General features: G+C 31.5%; 1 protein-coding gene across 1 annotated transcript in view; it reads right to left on the bottom strand.

Annotated features, from left to right (window-relative positions):
- LOC129219721 (huntingtin-interacting protein 1-like) overlaps positions 1-13,370 on the bottom strand; it is a 62,661-nt gene extending 49,291 nt beyond the window's left edge. Inside the window, 12 exon segments of the mRNA XM_054854008.1 lie at positions 881-956; positions 1,064-1,121; positions 8,692-8,832; positions 8,934-8,976; positions 8,978-8,996; positions 9,177-9,253; positions 10,435-10,466; positions 10,469-10,514; positions 11,603-11,659; positions 11,745-11,887; positions 12,723-12,786; positions 13,279-13,370. Coding sequence (XP_054709983.1) covers positions 881-956; positions 1,064-1,121; positions 8,692-8,832; positions 8,934-8,976; positions 8,978-8,996; positions 9,177-9,253; positions 10,435-10,466; positions 10,469-10,514; positions 11,603-11,659; positions 11,745-11,887; positions 12,723-12,786; positions 13,279-13,365 — 843 coding nt within the window. The 5' untranslated portion in view covers positions 13,366-13,370.
- Between the last annotated feature and the right edge of the window lie 4,367 nt (positions 13,371-17,737).

The following is a 17,737-nucleotide window of genomic DNA, read 5'->3' as shown; positions in this document are numbered from 1 at the left end:
CAATGCAACAAAACTGGGAAAATATGTTAACATTAATCATTACAATTATTACTTAAAATTTTAATTTGATTAATCCCCATACAATATTCCTTTCCATAACATAGCACTGCCTAATTCAAGAGTAACAATACTTGTAGACATACAACAGTTGTCTTCATCTGTATACAAAGTATAATTTAAAAAAGAAAAGACATACTTGAACAAATGAATAGAATATTTACAATATTAGATATAAATAAATCTAGATCAGGAAAACATTTGGTTTAGTCTGTTGGTAAATGCCAACAAACTAAATGAAATTAAGCAAGCATGAAAATAAATTAATATTGATAATTAATTAATAATTCTTGTTAGGTTTCACATTAGTAATTGTAAGCTGATTTTTGTTCATCTGGTATCCAAGCTAAGACTTTTTCCCATGAAATTGAAAACAGCAAAACTTCTAAGTAATTTACAATTGACAATAAAAAAATAGCTTAATTTGAGTACCTAGTGAGATTATAAATTTTGAAATTGTGAGTAATAAAATACACAAGCAAAAGAAAATTTGTATTGTTTTCTTACTTTCAAGCTGGTTTTAAGGCTCCTGAAAATAAATTATTTATGGGTCTTAATGACTGATATCACAGATATGAAAGTACTGGCTTTTAAACAAATTTCTTAACTTTAGATTGCAAGTAAAAAAAAAGTAAAAATTATCTAACTTGCTTCAAATAATTATCCCATTCTTGATATACAGAAGTAAAAAATATTTCTAACATGAGCATCTACCAGCTGTCTTTTAGTGATGTTATCAAATGCACGCGTAAAAGAAAATATTAGAAAAGATAAGTAAAATTCTTTATATGAAAGAAATAAAATTCACACTGAAATAACTTACTTCTGGGAGTAAAGGAACATGAATTAAATGCTTAAAATACTGGAGGTTACTTGCACTTAAATAAAATTGTTTTAATCTGTAAAACAAATAAATTAAACATTTAATTAAGAACAAAAAATTGCACCAGAATAAAAATACAAAATATGAAGACTCAAGAGTAAAAGTGCAAAAAATGTACATTACATTTCAAATTGCTTCATAAACCTCTCTCTGTGTCCTGAAAGTGTATCAGGGGGAAGTGCTGCAAAAGAAAAAAAGTTTAAAAGAAGTCTACAACAGACCCCGAAGTGGTTTTTCTTGGAAAAAAGTAGGAAATAAGGAATCAAAAATTTAAAAATTAGGAAAAGTAGGAAAAACATCACTTAAAAAAGTAGGAAGAGATAGGACTGCACACATGTCAAGAGGAAACAAATTCAGCATAAACTTTATTTCTAATGTAAAATAAACTAACAGTATTTTTGATTTAAAACTGTCCCAAAAATAAACTAACAGTACTTTTGAAGTATTAAAGGGATTTAATGAAAGACCGAGTCATAAAAACAAAACGAAAGAAACAAGTTGACAATTTTCAGTACGAAAAATAAACTGGTGGAAACAAAGATACTAAATACAAAAATATGAAAATAAAATCCAAACAAAGAAACACCTTTCAACAATGCAGTAATAAAAATTTTAAGTATGAAAGAATAAAATGCCCCAAAATAGCATCTATATATCATTTGAAAATAGCTCTTGAAATAGCTTTCAGCTGTTGTTGTCATAAACTACGATACAAAAAGAAAAGTAAATATTAATTTAGTTTCAGTTAAAAATAATCAGCAGCTGACATGCATTCTTCATAAACAGGGGCAGATGTTTGAATTTGAAAAACAAAAGAAAAAAAGACTGAAACTGCAGAACTAAAATAAATTTGTTCTTAAATATGAGACATAAAATTTATACTAAAATAATTAAACTGAATAAATAACGAAATAAACTAAAGCGTTTGTATTGTTATATATTTTTAGCATTCAAAAATTTCTTTCTTCAGGAACGTCATTTAGGGGGGTCAGTGGGGTAAATTTCTCCCTTCCCTCGCTTTAGAAAATTAATGTTTAACAATATACAAGTTTGTGCCGTTTCGTTGTTTTCAGACAAAATTTGCATTCAGTATACATATTTCACTAGCCATCCACGGAAGGGGGGGGGGGAATCAAAATGACAGGGCAGTTTTAATTTTAACCCCTTGAGGACCAGCGCTCGGAAAACGAAGCGCAGCTACGGGACCGAACGTTCTAAAATGGAACGCCGCCATCGGCTCCGAGCATTTACAGCAGTTAAGCCTAACTGAACAAAAATATTCATATAAAATCAGCATCTCAAAATAATGGCTTGAAATTTTAATTTTGTTTAAACAATGTACTACTGATTACTAATTACTAATATAAAGACTATTACATTATTAGAAGGAACGAAATAAGTAGAATACTAAAACTTTAACCATGTGCACAAAATTAAAATGATATGTGCACAAAAACAAAGTTAGAGTTTGACATCATGAGTGTGGAATCAAAGAAAAAGAAATGTAGCAAAAAAATATGTTCCTTATGTAATTTTGATTAAAACAACTTAGGTCAACGAATTTAAACTAGTTATATTTCCCACGCGACAAGTCTCAAAACATCATTCACTCGAAATATGTTCGAGTGAATTCACTCAACTCATAATTCACTCGAAAACATTCCCTTTCACTCACTTCGCTAATCATTTTTATTGCAGTTTCCCATCCCCAAATGAAAAAGAATAAATACAGAAGAACAATATCAGAAAGGATTCAAAAATAATCATAAACTTCAGGCCTCTTGAACTCATTCCTCTACTCTCATTGAACGGAGAATCCCAAAAGTCTGGAACACATACGCGAAAATATTTTAACCTTCCTTCCCTCCCCCATAATTTATCCAGCTAGATGTATATCTCTTTCAATTACTCGTAAAAAAAAGAGAAGCAAAGATATAAGCAAGAGCAATTGAGACCTCATAAATCATATGCGCAGAGCAGTGATTCACTGTTGTTTACATAAAAAAAAAATCTATCCCATTGAGAGGCCCAAATAAGAAACTAAAGCGTGTACATGAAGGTCAAATACCATGTGACTCGAATATGATCAAAGTTATAGCCATTTAGCGCCATCTAGTATCATTTAAATATTCAATTCAATCGTTCCATTTCGAGAAAGCATATACGTGACGCTGGGACTACAGCGTCGATCAGAGCGCGTAGCGGATAAGTGACGCTGGGCTGATAGGAGAGGAATCGTTGCGTAGCGTCCGCGTGACGCTGGGTGCGAACGGGTTAATCAAGCAATAAAAACGAATATTGCTTCATTGGTTTGATGATTTTTTACCTCCTTCTTCCAAAAATTTTGTCACGGAAAAAAAAAGGAAAAATCCATGCATGATAAACATAACATTTTTACTCAATCCTCACCATACAACAAAAATATTCATTCAGAAAGTGTTCACGAAATTGAGAGTGAGGGTGGGGGGGGAGCAACTCCTTGATATTGATGATACATCAGATTAGAAAATACCCATTTAAAAGAAATACAGTACAAATTTGCTTGTGGCTCCATCCCCCCCCCCAACTTTTAAAAATGTGAAATGAACTAATAAAAACGGAATCTCGCATTTAAATTGATTTCTGATTTTTCTCCGAAAATCGGGGACGTTTTGCCCATCTAGGTTTTGCCGAGTTTTTTTTGAAAACACTCTTTGCAAGAAAAGAAACTGAAATTTTATAATCATGTTTCCTATTTAGAATGAACAATAATCATATTTATGTATGAAAAAAGTTAGTTTCTGCGATTATTTTTGAAGTGTTCTGTTTTTGCAATTTCTGTTATATGTCGCTTTTATTTTGCACTAACATTAAGAAAATATGTACAGTGTACAGGTTTTTCATTTTTTGCTTCCTTACATTCATTTTAAGGTTTTACATTGCCTTTCTGTTTAAAGAGAGCTCCGTTTCCCTAGTAATCATCTATACGAAAAATTGGTGAATAGGAAATTCGGCTTTTCCCGCACTTTTTGAACAGTCGGCCATTTATTTTAATTAAAGCTTATAAGTGATGGGTAACTAATATATAATTGCATCAAAATGTGCCGGTATCCATTTCTTTATTGTTTCGTTAAAACAGTAGGACTGAAGTCGGGGCGATAAAAAGAAAAGTTGATCATAAACGCAGCAACGGTAAAAAAAAAGTCACGAAAATTTAACTGTTAACGCAGACACCACGGCATTCCTTTCAGAAATTACTGTAGTCAGTCAATGAAAAGTTCAGGATTCGCTTGTTTCTTTTGCTTTTCAAAATAGAAACATGCAAAAAATTATCGGTGCGGCATTGTAAAAATCAGAATCAATGTACAATTAGAAGTGCTATACCAAAGAAAGAAAAAGTAGGAAAAAAAGGGAAAAAGTAAGAAAATAAGGAGAGAGCTCTAAAAAATAGGAAAAAGTGGGAAAAATAGGAACTCTTTGCGGTCTGCTACAAGGCAAGATCTTTTTTATTTGAATTTATAAATCAGAATTACAAATCGGTTGGGACAGTAAAATAAAAGTTGCAAGAAAAATGCATACTCAAATAAAATTAATGAACAATTCTTTTTTTTAAATAACTTTTTGTGAGTGAAAAACTTAACTTTTACAGGTTTATTCTCACACTTAAGAAAACTATTTCTTACAGCCTTTTATAATGTTTATAATTCTAAATGATAATAAGTTTTATAATTCAAAATGATAAAACTAAGTTTTCATTGGACATCCGAGTTTATTTTTACTTTGTTTCGTGCACTAAACAATATACTTAAAAAAAAAGTTTTAGAAACCTTTTATTGTAAGCTTTTGAATTACTCTGCCTCAGTTCTAGAAATAAGACGCTGTAAGTGGCATTTTGAGACTAAAAATTTTGATTTGATTACAAACCCTAGGTGCCAAATTTGACGTCTAAAGTTTTGGTTCACATTAAAGCTTTTCTTCACCAAGTCATTTGCATTATGACCTGCGATTGGCACGAAGGATAAATTTGTAATATGAATTTTCAAATACAATCAATTTTGTCCTTAAAAAAGGCTGTTTCTTTTGTATATTTTCAATATGCTATCAATAGTATGTAGCATACAGCAGTGCACATCGGCAGTGTGTTTAGTTAAAAAATAAATAAATAAATAATAATTTTTGGATACATATATTTGATTTCATTAAAAATGGCATCCAGGTGGCTAGAAACTTGTATTAGATGCTGTCATGATGCTTTGATATAAATTCTTATTTCTTTCACTGCTCTGTCTTAGAGTCATAAAAATTTCATTGGCATTTAAGATCACATAAAATCTCTTGATGAGAGGAAGAAAAAAAAATTGAATTACAAAAACTGAACAGAAAGAAACAAATAGTTTGCCAAATTACAGTACAACAGATTAAAGACCAACAAGAAAGAAATTACTTAACAATCAACTAAGATAAATAGCATGAAATTGAAAAAATAAGATTCAAAACAATCCTCTAACTTCAGTCAAAAAATTTTAATGAAAATATAAATACATAAAACATTAAAACAGATGAATAAAAATTCAAAAAGAAATAAACTATAAAACTCCAGCAGTTAAAAAAGAAAGGACAATGATTTTTTTAAACCAGAAATGTTACATATGTCCAATACTGTGCATCTTCCAGCACAACTCTATATATCTTTACAAACCCATTATGTTTCTTGTAAATCTTACACAAATGAATGTAAAAATATTATTCTTTAAACTTTATACAAATATAATGTGATATACAGGCAGTTATCAAAATAATGGAAACCCCTGTGAATAAAAGTGACATTTTTGAATGTGCTTCGAACGTAATAAAGAATAAAACTAGACATCTGGTTTTTCATAAATAGCAATGTACATATTCTGGTAGTATATGGTGGATTAACTGAAGTTCTGGACGTGTTGGATTTTCTTCAAGCTCGTGAAACATCGGACCTCTCAAATTTTAAAAGAGGTCAAATTGTTAGAGCGCGTCTAGCTGAAAAGCAAGTGTAACTGAAACATTTAAACTTTTTGATGTTTCTAGACATACAGTATTTAAAGTCATGACGGCATACATGCAGCGCGGTAAGACAAGCTCGCCAAAAGCAAAATAGTGGACTCAAAGAGAAGCTTAGTGAAAGAAACCGAGACGGTATTGAAGAGGATTGTAATGTCTAAAAAGCAAACAATATCAGCAAAAATGACCAGAGAACTCAATCACCATCTGAATTCACCAGTGTGAGTGCTTAGAGTCAGAAGGCACCTTTATCAACAGCATTTATGGCAGAGTAGCGATTCCCAGCACACTTGTCACAGAGTGTTTCCATTATTCTGATAACTACCTGCAAATGAAATCTATATCCTTCTCACATTAACTCAATGGTAATATCAGAAACATTGATTTCTAATGTAGTAAAATCTACTGCGCACTCTTGTATTATTCTTTTACAGAAAAAGAAATTTAATGGTCTCTTTATGCTAAATTTTTACATTTTTTAGTATGGGGACAGAAAGAGAGCAGATGAATTTTATAAATGGAAATTACAGTCGGACCTCCATACATTGAAGAAGTTAATTGCTGGTAAAAATTCAATATATAGAAATTTCGAAAGAAACGATCTTATTTTACCCTAAAACTCTCCTAAACATTAAAATTAAAGTTAATTTTCATGTATGAAAAGAAATTTTTAATTTATACAGGGATCGGATTAAATGAAAATTAAGGTACAGATGTAATATACCCCCCCATTTGGCGACATTCGATTTTTTTGCACAAAATTAAAATATTTTTCTCGCCAATGAGGCGATAATTTTTTATGCATGGCATCCCTGGCCAAACTAACCTGTGTTTAGCAACCCGAAGGCAATCTTACAGATCTGTTCAAACTTGTTTACTTGGGTTGTTTGGGTTTCACGCAGGAGAGATATGTGGTGTTGTTTCGTGCAATATACCTTACAGGAATGCTTATTTTGTGTTAGTTTAAATTCAGTAGTTGTGTTTTGAAGTAAAAACATTAGAAAATGCCAGTTTCTTCAAACTTGAAGGTTAATTAAAAGTTAACTCCAACGTGGTGTGTATCTGTAACGTGCCATTGTCATATGATGTATTGTTTTAGACTGAGTGTGAATATTTATACCATATAAAAAGGTAAGTTCTTTATTTTAGAATTCAAAAAAAACCTCTCACTTCCAAAATTCTTTGTTTTTACAAATCCTTGAATGGTTCTTGTAGTTTTTAACTTTATTTTTACTGTATGTAAATTAATTTTACAGAAATAGTACGGTTATTTTGTTCTAAAAGTTAATTCTTATCGATGCCACGAATTATTTAGACATTCTATTAACGTGCCTCCTTTAGGTACTGAATTTTATGTTAACAATTGAAAGTTCTTTCGGTTGTACTCTTAAAAATGCTGAATTTTATTAATAAATCTGCACAATAATGGTGCATATTTCACACTTAAAACTGTGTCATTATTGTACACTGAATGGAAGGAGCGACCCTTGGGTGTCATGAAAATATACATAACTGTGACCATACTCCGACTGTAATGTATATTAACAGTCGGAGGGATAACGGACCGAGCGGAGCGAGGTCCTGGCGAGCCTGAGGTCTCATAGTACTTTCGTAATGAGACCGAGGCAGGGCCGGCGAGCCGAGGTCTCATTACGAAAGTACTATGAGACCAAGGGCTCGTATCCCGGAGAAATGATGAAAAAAAAATTAATGCATTAATTTCGACTTGTAATTAATACAATAATTTATTTCATTGTATTTTAATATGTTTACAAAAAACCCCGGCCCTGTACATTTTTGAAGCATATATTCGTGATGTTTTTTGTTGTGCTTTTATGTTGTTTTTATATATATTGTGTTCTGAAGTGCTTTGATCATGTTTTTTTATCTGAGTTTTTCCTGTTGGCGCTAAAAAAGCATCGCTAAGAACGATGTATGACATATGTCGTCATACATCGTTTTCTTGGCGACGCTTTCTTGGCGCCAACAGGAAAAAGTCGCCAAGGGTGGGGTATATCACATCAGTTCCAAAATTAATAGTTAAAAACATAACAGAAATTCCATTTTGCGCCTTCATACATCTTCATTTTTTGGCAATTCAACTTGATACGCAACATGAGGGGATTTTCGTTTTGACAATAAAATCGAGAGAAAAGTAAAAAATCTACTTAACTTGAATGATTTTTACTGCTGCTAAAAAGACTAGGAATGATAATCAACAGACAAAAGGGCTAACTTGAAACTGATTTTACAATGTTACTGGTTACAACTAAGATATTTAAAAATAAACTTGACGGAATTAAAGAACTCCAGAACGAAACAACGACCTATCTACACACCCTCCCACCCCAGATTCCTTATGAGTTTTGTAGCAACCTTTAGTGAACATAATTTTTCCTCTAACCTTTATCTTTAATGAGACAAACAGTCTAAAGAGGAAAAAAAAATCTATGAATGTTTCGAAAAAAAATCACTATATAAAGAGATTTTTTTTTGCTACAGAAAAACAATTTTTCTATGTAATGAACATAGAAATTTGCTGGGATTTTGATATATAGAAAATTTCAATATGTGGAAGTTCGATATATGGAGGTTCAACTGTATATTTTTGAGTGTTAATATACATATAAAGACAAAGAATCTAAATTGAAACGTTGAAGGCTTTTTTTAAACTTATTTTAAGTGCAATAAAAAAATTAAAAAATGACGTGAATCCACATGCTCTCAATAATTACCTGCATGAAGTTTAAACAGTACTTTAACAGTATAATCATAAAGCTGACTTGAGTCTTGAATACAAGGAATGAGGGGAGCAAGACGACACTGCCCACAGTTTGTCATTGAGTTTGACCGAGACATATCCAGAGAACCGAACACTGGAAAATAATTATTAAAAAAAGAAGAAAATAAACTGATAGTAACAAAACTTATCCATCAAGATAAACCAACACTATTTCAGAAATAATTAGCTAGTTACCTGCTAACTGTAGAGCAAGTATGTCATCCATGTAATCAAAAAAATTCACAGCTTAGTTGGAAACTAAAATAAAATTTAAATTGACTTTAGTCTATTTTGTTTTAATTATTTTCAACAATAAATGCTTTTAAAAAATAATACTAATATTTTTTTAAAATAAAATAACAAAAAAATAATAATGAATCAGTTAAAAACAATAATAGTGAAGTATCATTCTGAACATTAATTTGAAACTCAACTCACAAGACATTAACATCTCTTTCTCCAATATCATCTAACTTTTCATCTGTAACAGAAAGATTGCCAGGAAATCTGGGATTCTAAAAAGTAAACATGTAATTCAAACCTATTCTTTTAATACATTCACAAACAATTCACCAATCGATAGCACACTGATGTCCCACTTTCAGTAAAAAAAAAGAAAAAGGAAGAATATGCTACTAAAATTAAAAACTACTATGTTTTTAAAAATATATTTCACGTTTAAATTTTAAAAGCAAAAACAAAAGAGATTTTTATTGTTATAGACTGAATTTGAAAGTATTATCAGCACATTCTCTAGCATCAACATCATTTTTGAAAAAAAGTGTGGGAGCTAAGTACTTAACAAAACTGAAGTTTTGAAAAGCTCAATTTCAGAAGATCTTTGATGATGTTAGGGAAGTGGTTTTAAAACATTGAAAAGGAAAGATTATGAAATTGAAGCTATAAAATGCAATTTTAGAATATCTTCCAACGAAAAAGGAAAGGAATAATTTTGGGGACCTTTTTAGCTAAATCTCTATATTTTACTTATTGTGTATAAAATGCTGTGGCAGCTCCCCCCCTCCCCCCCCAGCAAACTTATAAATTCAGATACGTACTATAAGAGGCAAGTTAAAAATACAACTGCCCCATCCTTTAAAAAATTTTAGATCTGCCTTTGCCTCTGAATCAAGCCCGTAATTTGGGCTATCAGGGGGAACCCTGCTGGATTTCAGAAACATAATGAAATTAGGCATTTTTTGTACTTATTTTGTTTGTTTTCCCTATGAAATGTATTGAACCCAAACCCTCCACCCTCCCCCTTTTAAAATTTTGAATTGCTCTCAAATGTTTTTTTATTATTTTGTATGTAGTTAAATACGTTTAACAGTAGAGAAAGATTTCTATTTCAGATTTTACTGAAAACCATTTTACAGCAACTGAAAATATAAAGTAAGCACCTCAAATTAAGTGGAACTTTGAACTTTTGAGAGACTTTATGTATAAAGATTCATCAATATAAAAAAAAAGAAAAAAAAAATCCCTCATCGTATTTAAGTTGTCTCAAAACAACTTGATCTTAAATCCTAACTCCTTATTTAATAAAACCTAAATTATACTAAAAATCAGTTGAGCTTTTAATATTTTAACATAAAATACATTCAAACTTTTTTCTAGTCAGAAGTTTAAATGAAGGAAAAAACTATTCTAGGTATGTGAGTTTTTTAATTTTTCTCTCTTAAATCATGATACTTACTTTTCGGTGAAAATCCAATTTTGTCACCAAAGAGTACAATAACACTGGATTAGACGACCATAGCCATCTTTCAGTAGTCCCTGAAACATAATGAAATTTTTTTGAATATGTGCTTGTATAAATTATTTTGCTTCATAGCAATTTATGAACATTTTAAATTGAAATTGTCTGATATTGAGATAGTGCATAAACTCACAAAATAATCTTATGTTATAACACATTTCACAGAAAAATGAAACGATTATCTTAGGATGATGGATGAAATACTATATAAAAACAAAAAATAACTTAACAGACTTAAGCTTTGGTGTTGCAAGAAAGTTTTTTACATTGTTAGATTGGAGGGTGCTCTTCCCTAGATCCCACCCGGAGCAAGACTGCTGGGCAGGAAATGTATCATATTTCTGCATTGGTTTATTATTATTTAGACTCTATATAAAAACGTGAAGGAAGATGGATAAGGGCGGGCAGTTGCAAGATTTGCCCACTCATGTACAAATCAAAAAGATCCGGCACTGCCTTTTTAAATACATAAGAAGCAAGCTTATTAATGAAAAGACAAAAGCAAGGGTCCCCATATCCTCCAAGACCAATGGTTCATCTGCCCTTTCTCAAATACCACAAAGACCCCCAAGAGTACGAGCTCTTCCCCCCTAAAAAAATATCTCTGAAACTTCCTTAAAATATTTTATGGCAATAAAAAAGCTATGAATGATCTATTTTCTTCAAGTCAAGCAATAAGTAGCGGTTTAGATTGATAAAATTTTGCCTTAGTCCTTTTTAAGATTCATTAAATTAATGCATTTTGATTTCCTGAGCAACCATTTTATAGATATCTCCTAATAATGGCACCTCTCAAGAACAGTTATGTAAGTATGATCCCAGTAGGGATCATCATACAGAAATAATGAAGCTTTTTGTTCTTTTATGCTAACACTCATTTATAAAAATGGGAGAAACTTTTAATCATGAAGACTAAATGAAATGTTTGACTAGATTAGAATTCTAGACTAGATTTTACAAATTTATTTCAATTTGTTTGTTGCACTTTTATTCAAAAAGAAAAAATTTAATGTTTATGAATAAGAAACAAAACTTACAAACCTAAGCAAAATTCAAAATAATAAGAATATGATGTGCATTTTCGTTTAAGAAATAAAATATTTACCCATAGTTTTCCGAGATCTTTTATGCTTGTTCTGTACTTCTGTGAATCTAAAATAGCCTAGTAAATAAAAATACAATAAAGATTTCCGTGTTAAGCATGTCAAAAGTTAAAAACCATCAAAAGCTAAAACAATAAAGCTTACATTGTGATGTCCTTCTCTGATAACTTTATGTAATACATGGCAAAATTTCCAACAAACAATAGGATTCCCTTGCAGCGGAAGTTTCATTACAACAGTCCAGAATGTTCCAGCACCTTTCTCACTAAATGTTCCAATGATCGTAGCTACTTACATTAAGAATAGCAACATTAAAATTATAAGCATAGGGGTGATAGTGGAGTCAAGTAAAATTTTTGGAAGCGATAAAGAAATGACTCCCTACCTCCTTAAAAATCTCCAAATATGCATTGAAAAAAAAACATTTTAAAAGTTTTTTTAAATATTTTTTTTGGTTTTAGAATATGTTGTCAGCCTAAATTGGAGAAACGGCAACCCAAAATTTTCAGATCACAAACACATCTGAAGCACTCCTATTATTATGACATTTTTTTCATGGATTTTAAAAAGGGTGTAAGTTCCAGATTTCAAGGTGAATTGCACCCTTTCTACACTGCAAGAGTTTGGGAATAACTGAAGAAAAGTTACATCCTTGGTTTCTATCAAAATTTAATCTAAATTCTTATGCAAGCATACATAATTTAATTTTAACAAATAAGTCACAACAAACTAGGAGAAAAAAAACTGCTGATGCTCTTAAGGGACAATATAGTTGTTTACTATACATGCAAACACATGTGACTTCTCTTATTGATTATACATACAATAAAGCACCGTTTATACATTTTTGAAGGGACTGAATGAAAAAAGCATATGAATGAGAAAATGTATAAAAAGAACACATTAATATTTATTAGATTATGCAGGGACCAATTTAAATGTATAATTATTAAGAACTTATATAAGAGTAACGTATTAACATTTCTTCACTATATATACATACAAATTCAAATAACTATAGATTTTTTAAATCAATTTTGTTGTGAATTGGGAAAATAATTTCTAACAACAGTAAATATAACAAATTTATCAATTATTAGAAAATGAAATAAAAAAGGATACATCGAACATGCTTCTCTTTAACAGGCGACTCCTGGGTATTAATTGCTTTTGAAATGCTTACACTCTAAAAAAAAAAAAAAAAAAAAAAAGATTGTAAATTTATAAAACATTATTCATAACTGACCTTTAAAAGTAAAAACAAACATCTAATGCATGCAAAACTTTCCCAAAAAAATACCCTTATTCAAAACATTTCGAGATTAAAATATATTCAAAATTTTTTGAATACATAATATGCTTGAAAAAAATAAATAATAAATAAAAGCTTCTGCAAAAATTATATAAGATACCATTTCAGAACAGGCGCGACAAACGTCTTCTTACATTTAAACCGCGGAAGTGTTAAAATCTATTAGGAAATAAAACGAAAAAATAAAAATTCGCATTCCAGAAAAAGCGATGACTAAACGACCGTGAAGAGTGAACTCAAGTGTTTTAGCTCCAAATAATCAGTTCTGCATGAAAGGCGCATACCAAACTACCCAAACTACAATACGTAAGGCGTTTACATCTTCTGTTTAAAGAGTGTGACGATGTTTGTCAAACTGTCATTTACCTGTGATCTTTCAAAATTTTCTCGTTCAGCATCTAAACTATTAGTCTTGCGTTGAGGAAGTACTTTTGAAAGCGGCAAAGCACACATCTTGACATTAATTATAACTTTATCTTAAAAGCAACAAATTTAAAAAATGAAATACAGGTGTAATAATGACTATTTCCGCCTTGATCAAAATGACATAAGGAGCATTCAGTCATTATAAGTCATTAATGTTTCCCTTAGCAGAACAACAAACACATTATTCTGCATATTTTCCTTTCGTTTATGAAACTAAGAAGTACAGGAAAGTTTTAAACAATATAAAAACATTTAACAAACATCATAGCTACACAGCTGTCTTTAAAGTTTACTAAAGATTGTTGCCAGTTAAAAGTTCAAAAATCTCTGAAATAGACTTCCTGTTCCGGTTTTATTCAACATACGTCCTCCCTTTTCCTAAACAGTCCCCATTCTTGTACATTTTTAAATGATTTGACCCCAAAATAGTTTTTCTACTTGTGGATACTAGGAGCGCCCATATTCAAAATATTATGCCAAAATTTGCTGTTGATGTTCCGTTCAATAGGAGCAAAATTGCCAATCTGTTCCAAAAAGTCCCAAATGGATTAAGGGATCTGTCGCAAGGACGGATCTATCAGCTTCTGGAGATAATAAGCAGGGGTGCTCACCTGGGGGGGGGGGGGGGTCGGTGGGAGGTCATGGCGCAGACTGCGCCATTGAATTTTTTTTAGAGAGGGGGTGTCTTTAGGGTATTTTTCTTTTTTTTTGGGGGGGGGGTCATTGCAGTATGAGAGAGGGCCCCCCTTGCTCTTAGGGGGCACCCCTGTTATAAGCTTAAACCATTGAGAAATAGACGTTCTATTCATTCGCTATTTTATGCACTGAAGCAACAATAAGGGCGACTGGTCTTATCTCCGGGGAAAACATCAAATAATTTCGCCGACGTGTACCACATGACTGAGAACTTTGGGATTTCCGCTTTTTCTCCCTCTGTTTCTATTCTACGAGAGCGCTTTAGAACCCTTCTTAAATCGGCATAACTCAAAAATTTATTTTAGAAATTGAAAAAAAAAAAAAAGAAAACCACTTATCCATCATGAATCAGAAATGTTCCAAAATATTTAAGGCAGAAGGTAAAAAATTAAATTCGACGACATTCAAATCTCTACGAGAATTATTGTAGCTCTGGCGAAACGTCTCAGTCACGTGGTCTCCCCTCACTTTCTTCCGCGAAGAGACCTGCCTCAACAACCACTCCCACTTGCCTTATCTATGTCTGAATGGTCCAAGGTTATAAGAGTAATATTATGGCACAAATAGACGGTCTAAATGAATTTTTAAACTGCCCCCTCCCTCTTTTGTCCCCGACCCAGATCAGAAATATTGTCTGCTGTAAGATAGCAAACATGCAGTTTCATGAATGCTTTTAAAATGTATAATCATTTAAAATAGTTGAAAAGTACGTGTAAATAAACCTCAAATATACCCAATTGATTTTTTCTCATATACATCAGATCCTTCATTTCAAATTATACCGAGGGGGAGGGGATATTTACCAACTGAATTCTTTTAACTAAAAGGAAAGAATGCAAAAACCATTTCCACCTGCATGAAAAACATATTGATTTCATAAAGCGGGGGGAATAATTGACCCTGACGGGTCAGGTTACACTATTTAAATGATTTAATAGCTCGGTGACTGGTAGGAGGAGGCAATAGAACCCCTCCCCCCCTATCAAATGCATCTATTATAGTATGTGTGTAGTCACACATCCAGTATAGTGTGTGATGTATATTTTCCATCTCAGCAAAAACAACCCTGTTGTAAAAATTTTCCCACCAACAAAACCTTTAACTCTTCCCCACAAAAAAGAAAGCCTTCATCCTAAACCCAAAACCCCTCAGCCTTAAATGTCATATCTAGTTTGCCCGCCAAGTATCTGCAAAACTATCATCCTCCCTGTTCTCCTCTTTCATCACACCTACTTCTGTTAGAACCTCCTCCCACCTTCAACTCCTCAGAAATATGGATAGATCCTTTAAATTGTTTATCTTGTTTGGAGGAAAGCTTTTCTAAGTGAGGTGGTTGCTTGGTGAGCAAAAAACTTGGCAGGCAAACTAGACATCATGACTTTTTAAGGCTGAGGGTTTTTCGGTTTAGGATGAAGGCTTTCTTTTTTGTGGGGAAGAGTTTAAAGGTTTTCTTGGCGGTGAAATTTTTACAATGGGATGTTTTTGCTGCAATATCACATCTTTTTGCATTGATGTTATTACTTTGTCTGTATTTTTAGAATTGAGAATTTCAAGTCATAAATTTTCAATTGAAACAATTTTTTGTTCTGTGTTTTTAAGGAACAATAATGACAAGAAAAATTTTATGTTATTTTCTGACCAGTAAGATTTTATGTTTGTTTGGCGAGAATTGGGCCGTTTAAATTTTATTGCAATCCTTGTATCCCCTCTGTTGCAAAGAAAACTGCTTGGATAATAAAATACTATGTTTTAAATTATATTGCTTTCAAGTATATGACAACTTCACAATAAATTCTATTACAGTTTTTTCATTTGACTGGATTATTCAACATTTTCATGGGTTTTTTTATGCTTTACAGCTTGTGCGCTATTTTATTCTAGCTTTTCAGTTTTGTTTAATTACTTCTTTTCTTAAATTGTGGATTATTTTAAGTTTTATGGGATAATTTTAATTCTTGGGTGATTTACCTTTCTCTTGATGGAACTCTTAGTCTTGTTTAATACCTAGTTTTGTTTAAAAGTTCATTAAAAAGACAAAATAACGTATGTTATGACCAAGCAAAATAAATAAATAAATAAATAGACCGAGTCATTAAATTTGAATATGTCAGGAGATGTAGGCAACTGCACTCAACGTCAAATCACTGATTTCACAAATATGCCACAGTGACTGCGCATGAGCGTGGACAGCTCATTTCATGAGTCTTGCTTAAATTAAATGCAAAAATTTTGTCAGTTAGCAAATTACTGGAAAACACGGATATCCACATACATATTTCATATATTTTCAATTCATAATGTGTTATGTTTGTGAAAAATGCATTAATTTAGAAAATAAGCAAACCAATAAATAAGTGCTATTTTTGCTTTCAATTATAAAGTTAGATGTATAATTTTCATATACATACAGTTTCATATAATATGTCACACAAAATATTCTAATGGTTTAACCCCTGTTTCGTTGACATTTAAAATTTCTTCCTCTTTAAATATATCAAAACTGAAAAACAGGAAGGAAGGAAATTTGACCCAAAAGCCTATCAGGACCTATTCCCATTGGGTTTCATTTGTGTACTAATTCTTGATAAGCTCTTTGCATTATTTTTTGAAAGCACCCTCAAAACGTTTACTTACACTGAGACACACACACACATTTTCCGAAAAGGTCAAATCTTAAAAATTATACTAGTAAAAATTTCTTTTAAAGCAGTTTTAATATTTCAACACTTTTAAAACACAAAAAGGAAAGTATGTCAGTGTCATAAAAGTAGGAATAAAATATACTAAAAATTGAAAGCTAATTATACTGATTTTTGATGGTAACGTTTTATAGGCAGATGTAGATAATTCCCTTACCTTCAAGTACAGTAGAGAACCAATTATCCGGGAAGTTTGGGATCATCGCTGTCCCGGATATCTGAATTTCCCGGTTTTCTGGATCGCTAAAAAGCGCCATTGGTCGTTTGTTTATGAAACTTAAATTACTATAATAAATAGTAATACATATTAAAATAAGAAGAAAACAGTTCAGAAATGCTTATTGTTGAAAGTTATCCATAAGACCTGAGACCCTCACATTTATTTTTAAAAGGGAGAAAAAACCACTTTTCCATGTTTTTAAAACAAAAGAAAATGAAGGGAAGGGCAAGCAACAAGTTTTTGAGCATAAATGTGCGATTTTTCTACTAAATTGTATAAAAGAATTTGTTTTCTTGAACGCGCTTTTTTTTAAACTATTTTTTTTTTTTGATAACTTAAGCATTAAGCATTAAGTTCATACCAATAGAAATCTGATTTATGAGTCTTGCATTTAACGATTTCTAGATTCCACCATCAACTATCGAAAAAATTCGCAAATCTGGTTTTCGGTGTTTCCCCGCACGTTTCCGAGGTCACTTACGCTCCAAACGGCTTTAACTCATTTTTAACTCATTCGCTCATTTTCTTTTAGATATTTAAAAAAAAAAAAAAAAAAAAAAAAAAAAAAAAAAGCTTTGTTTTTTCAAAAATTGCCAAAGCCGAAAATACACTTTTAAAAATGGCGGGAAAATTGGCAAAAGGTTGCCGGTTTTCTGGTTTCCCGGATAAAAGGTTCTGCACTGTATTTCCAAATGTGATGTTGTTCCTTCTAAATGTAAAAGCTTTCCTTTACCCTGGATATCTAACACAAATAAGATGGAACAAAAGAATTTCTTTGTTGACA

Source organism: Uloborus diversus, chromosome 4, assembly GCF_026930045.1.
Source record: "Uloborus diversus isolate 005 chromosome 4, Udiv.v.3.1, whole genome shotgun sequence".
Classification (NCBI taxonomy): domain Eukaryota; kingdom Metazoa; phylum Arthropoda; class Arachnida; order Araneae; family Uloboridae; genus Uloborus; species Uloborus diversus.
The sequence above is the reverse complement of the archived record's forward strand: the minus strand, read 5'-3'. Positions and strand labels throughout refer to the sequence as shown.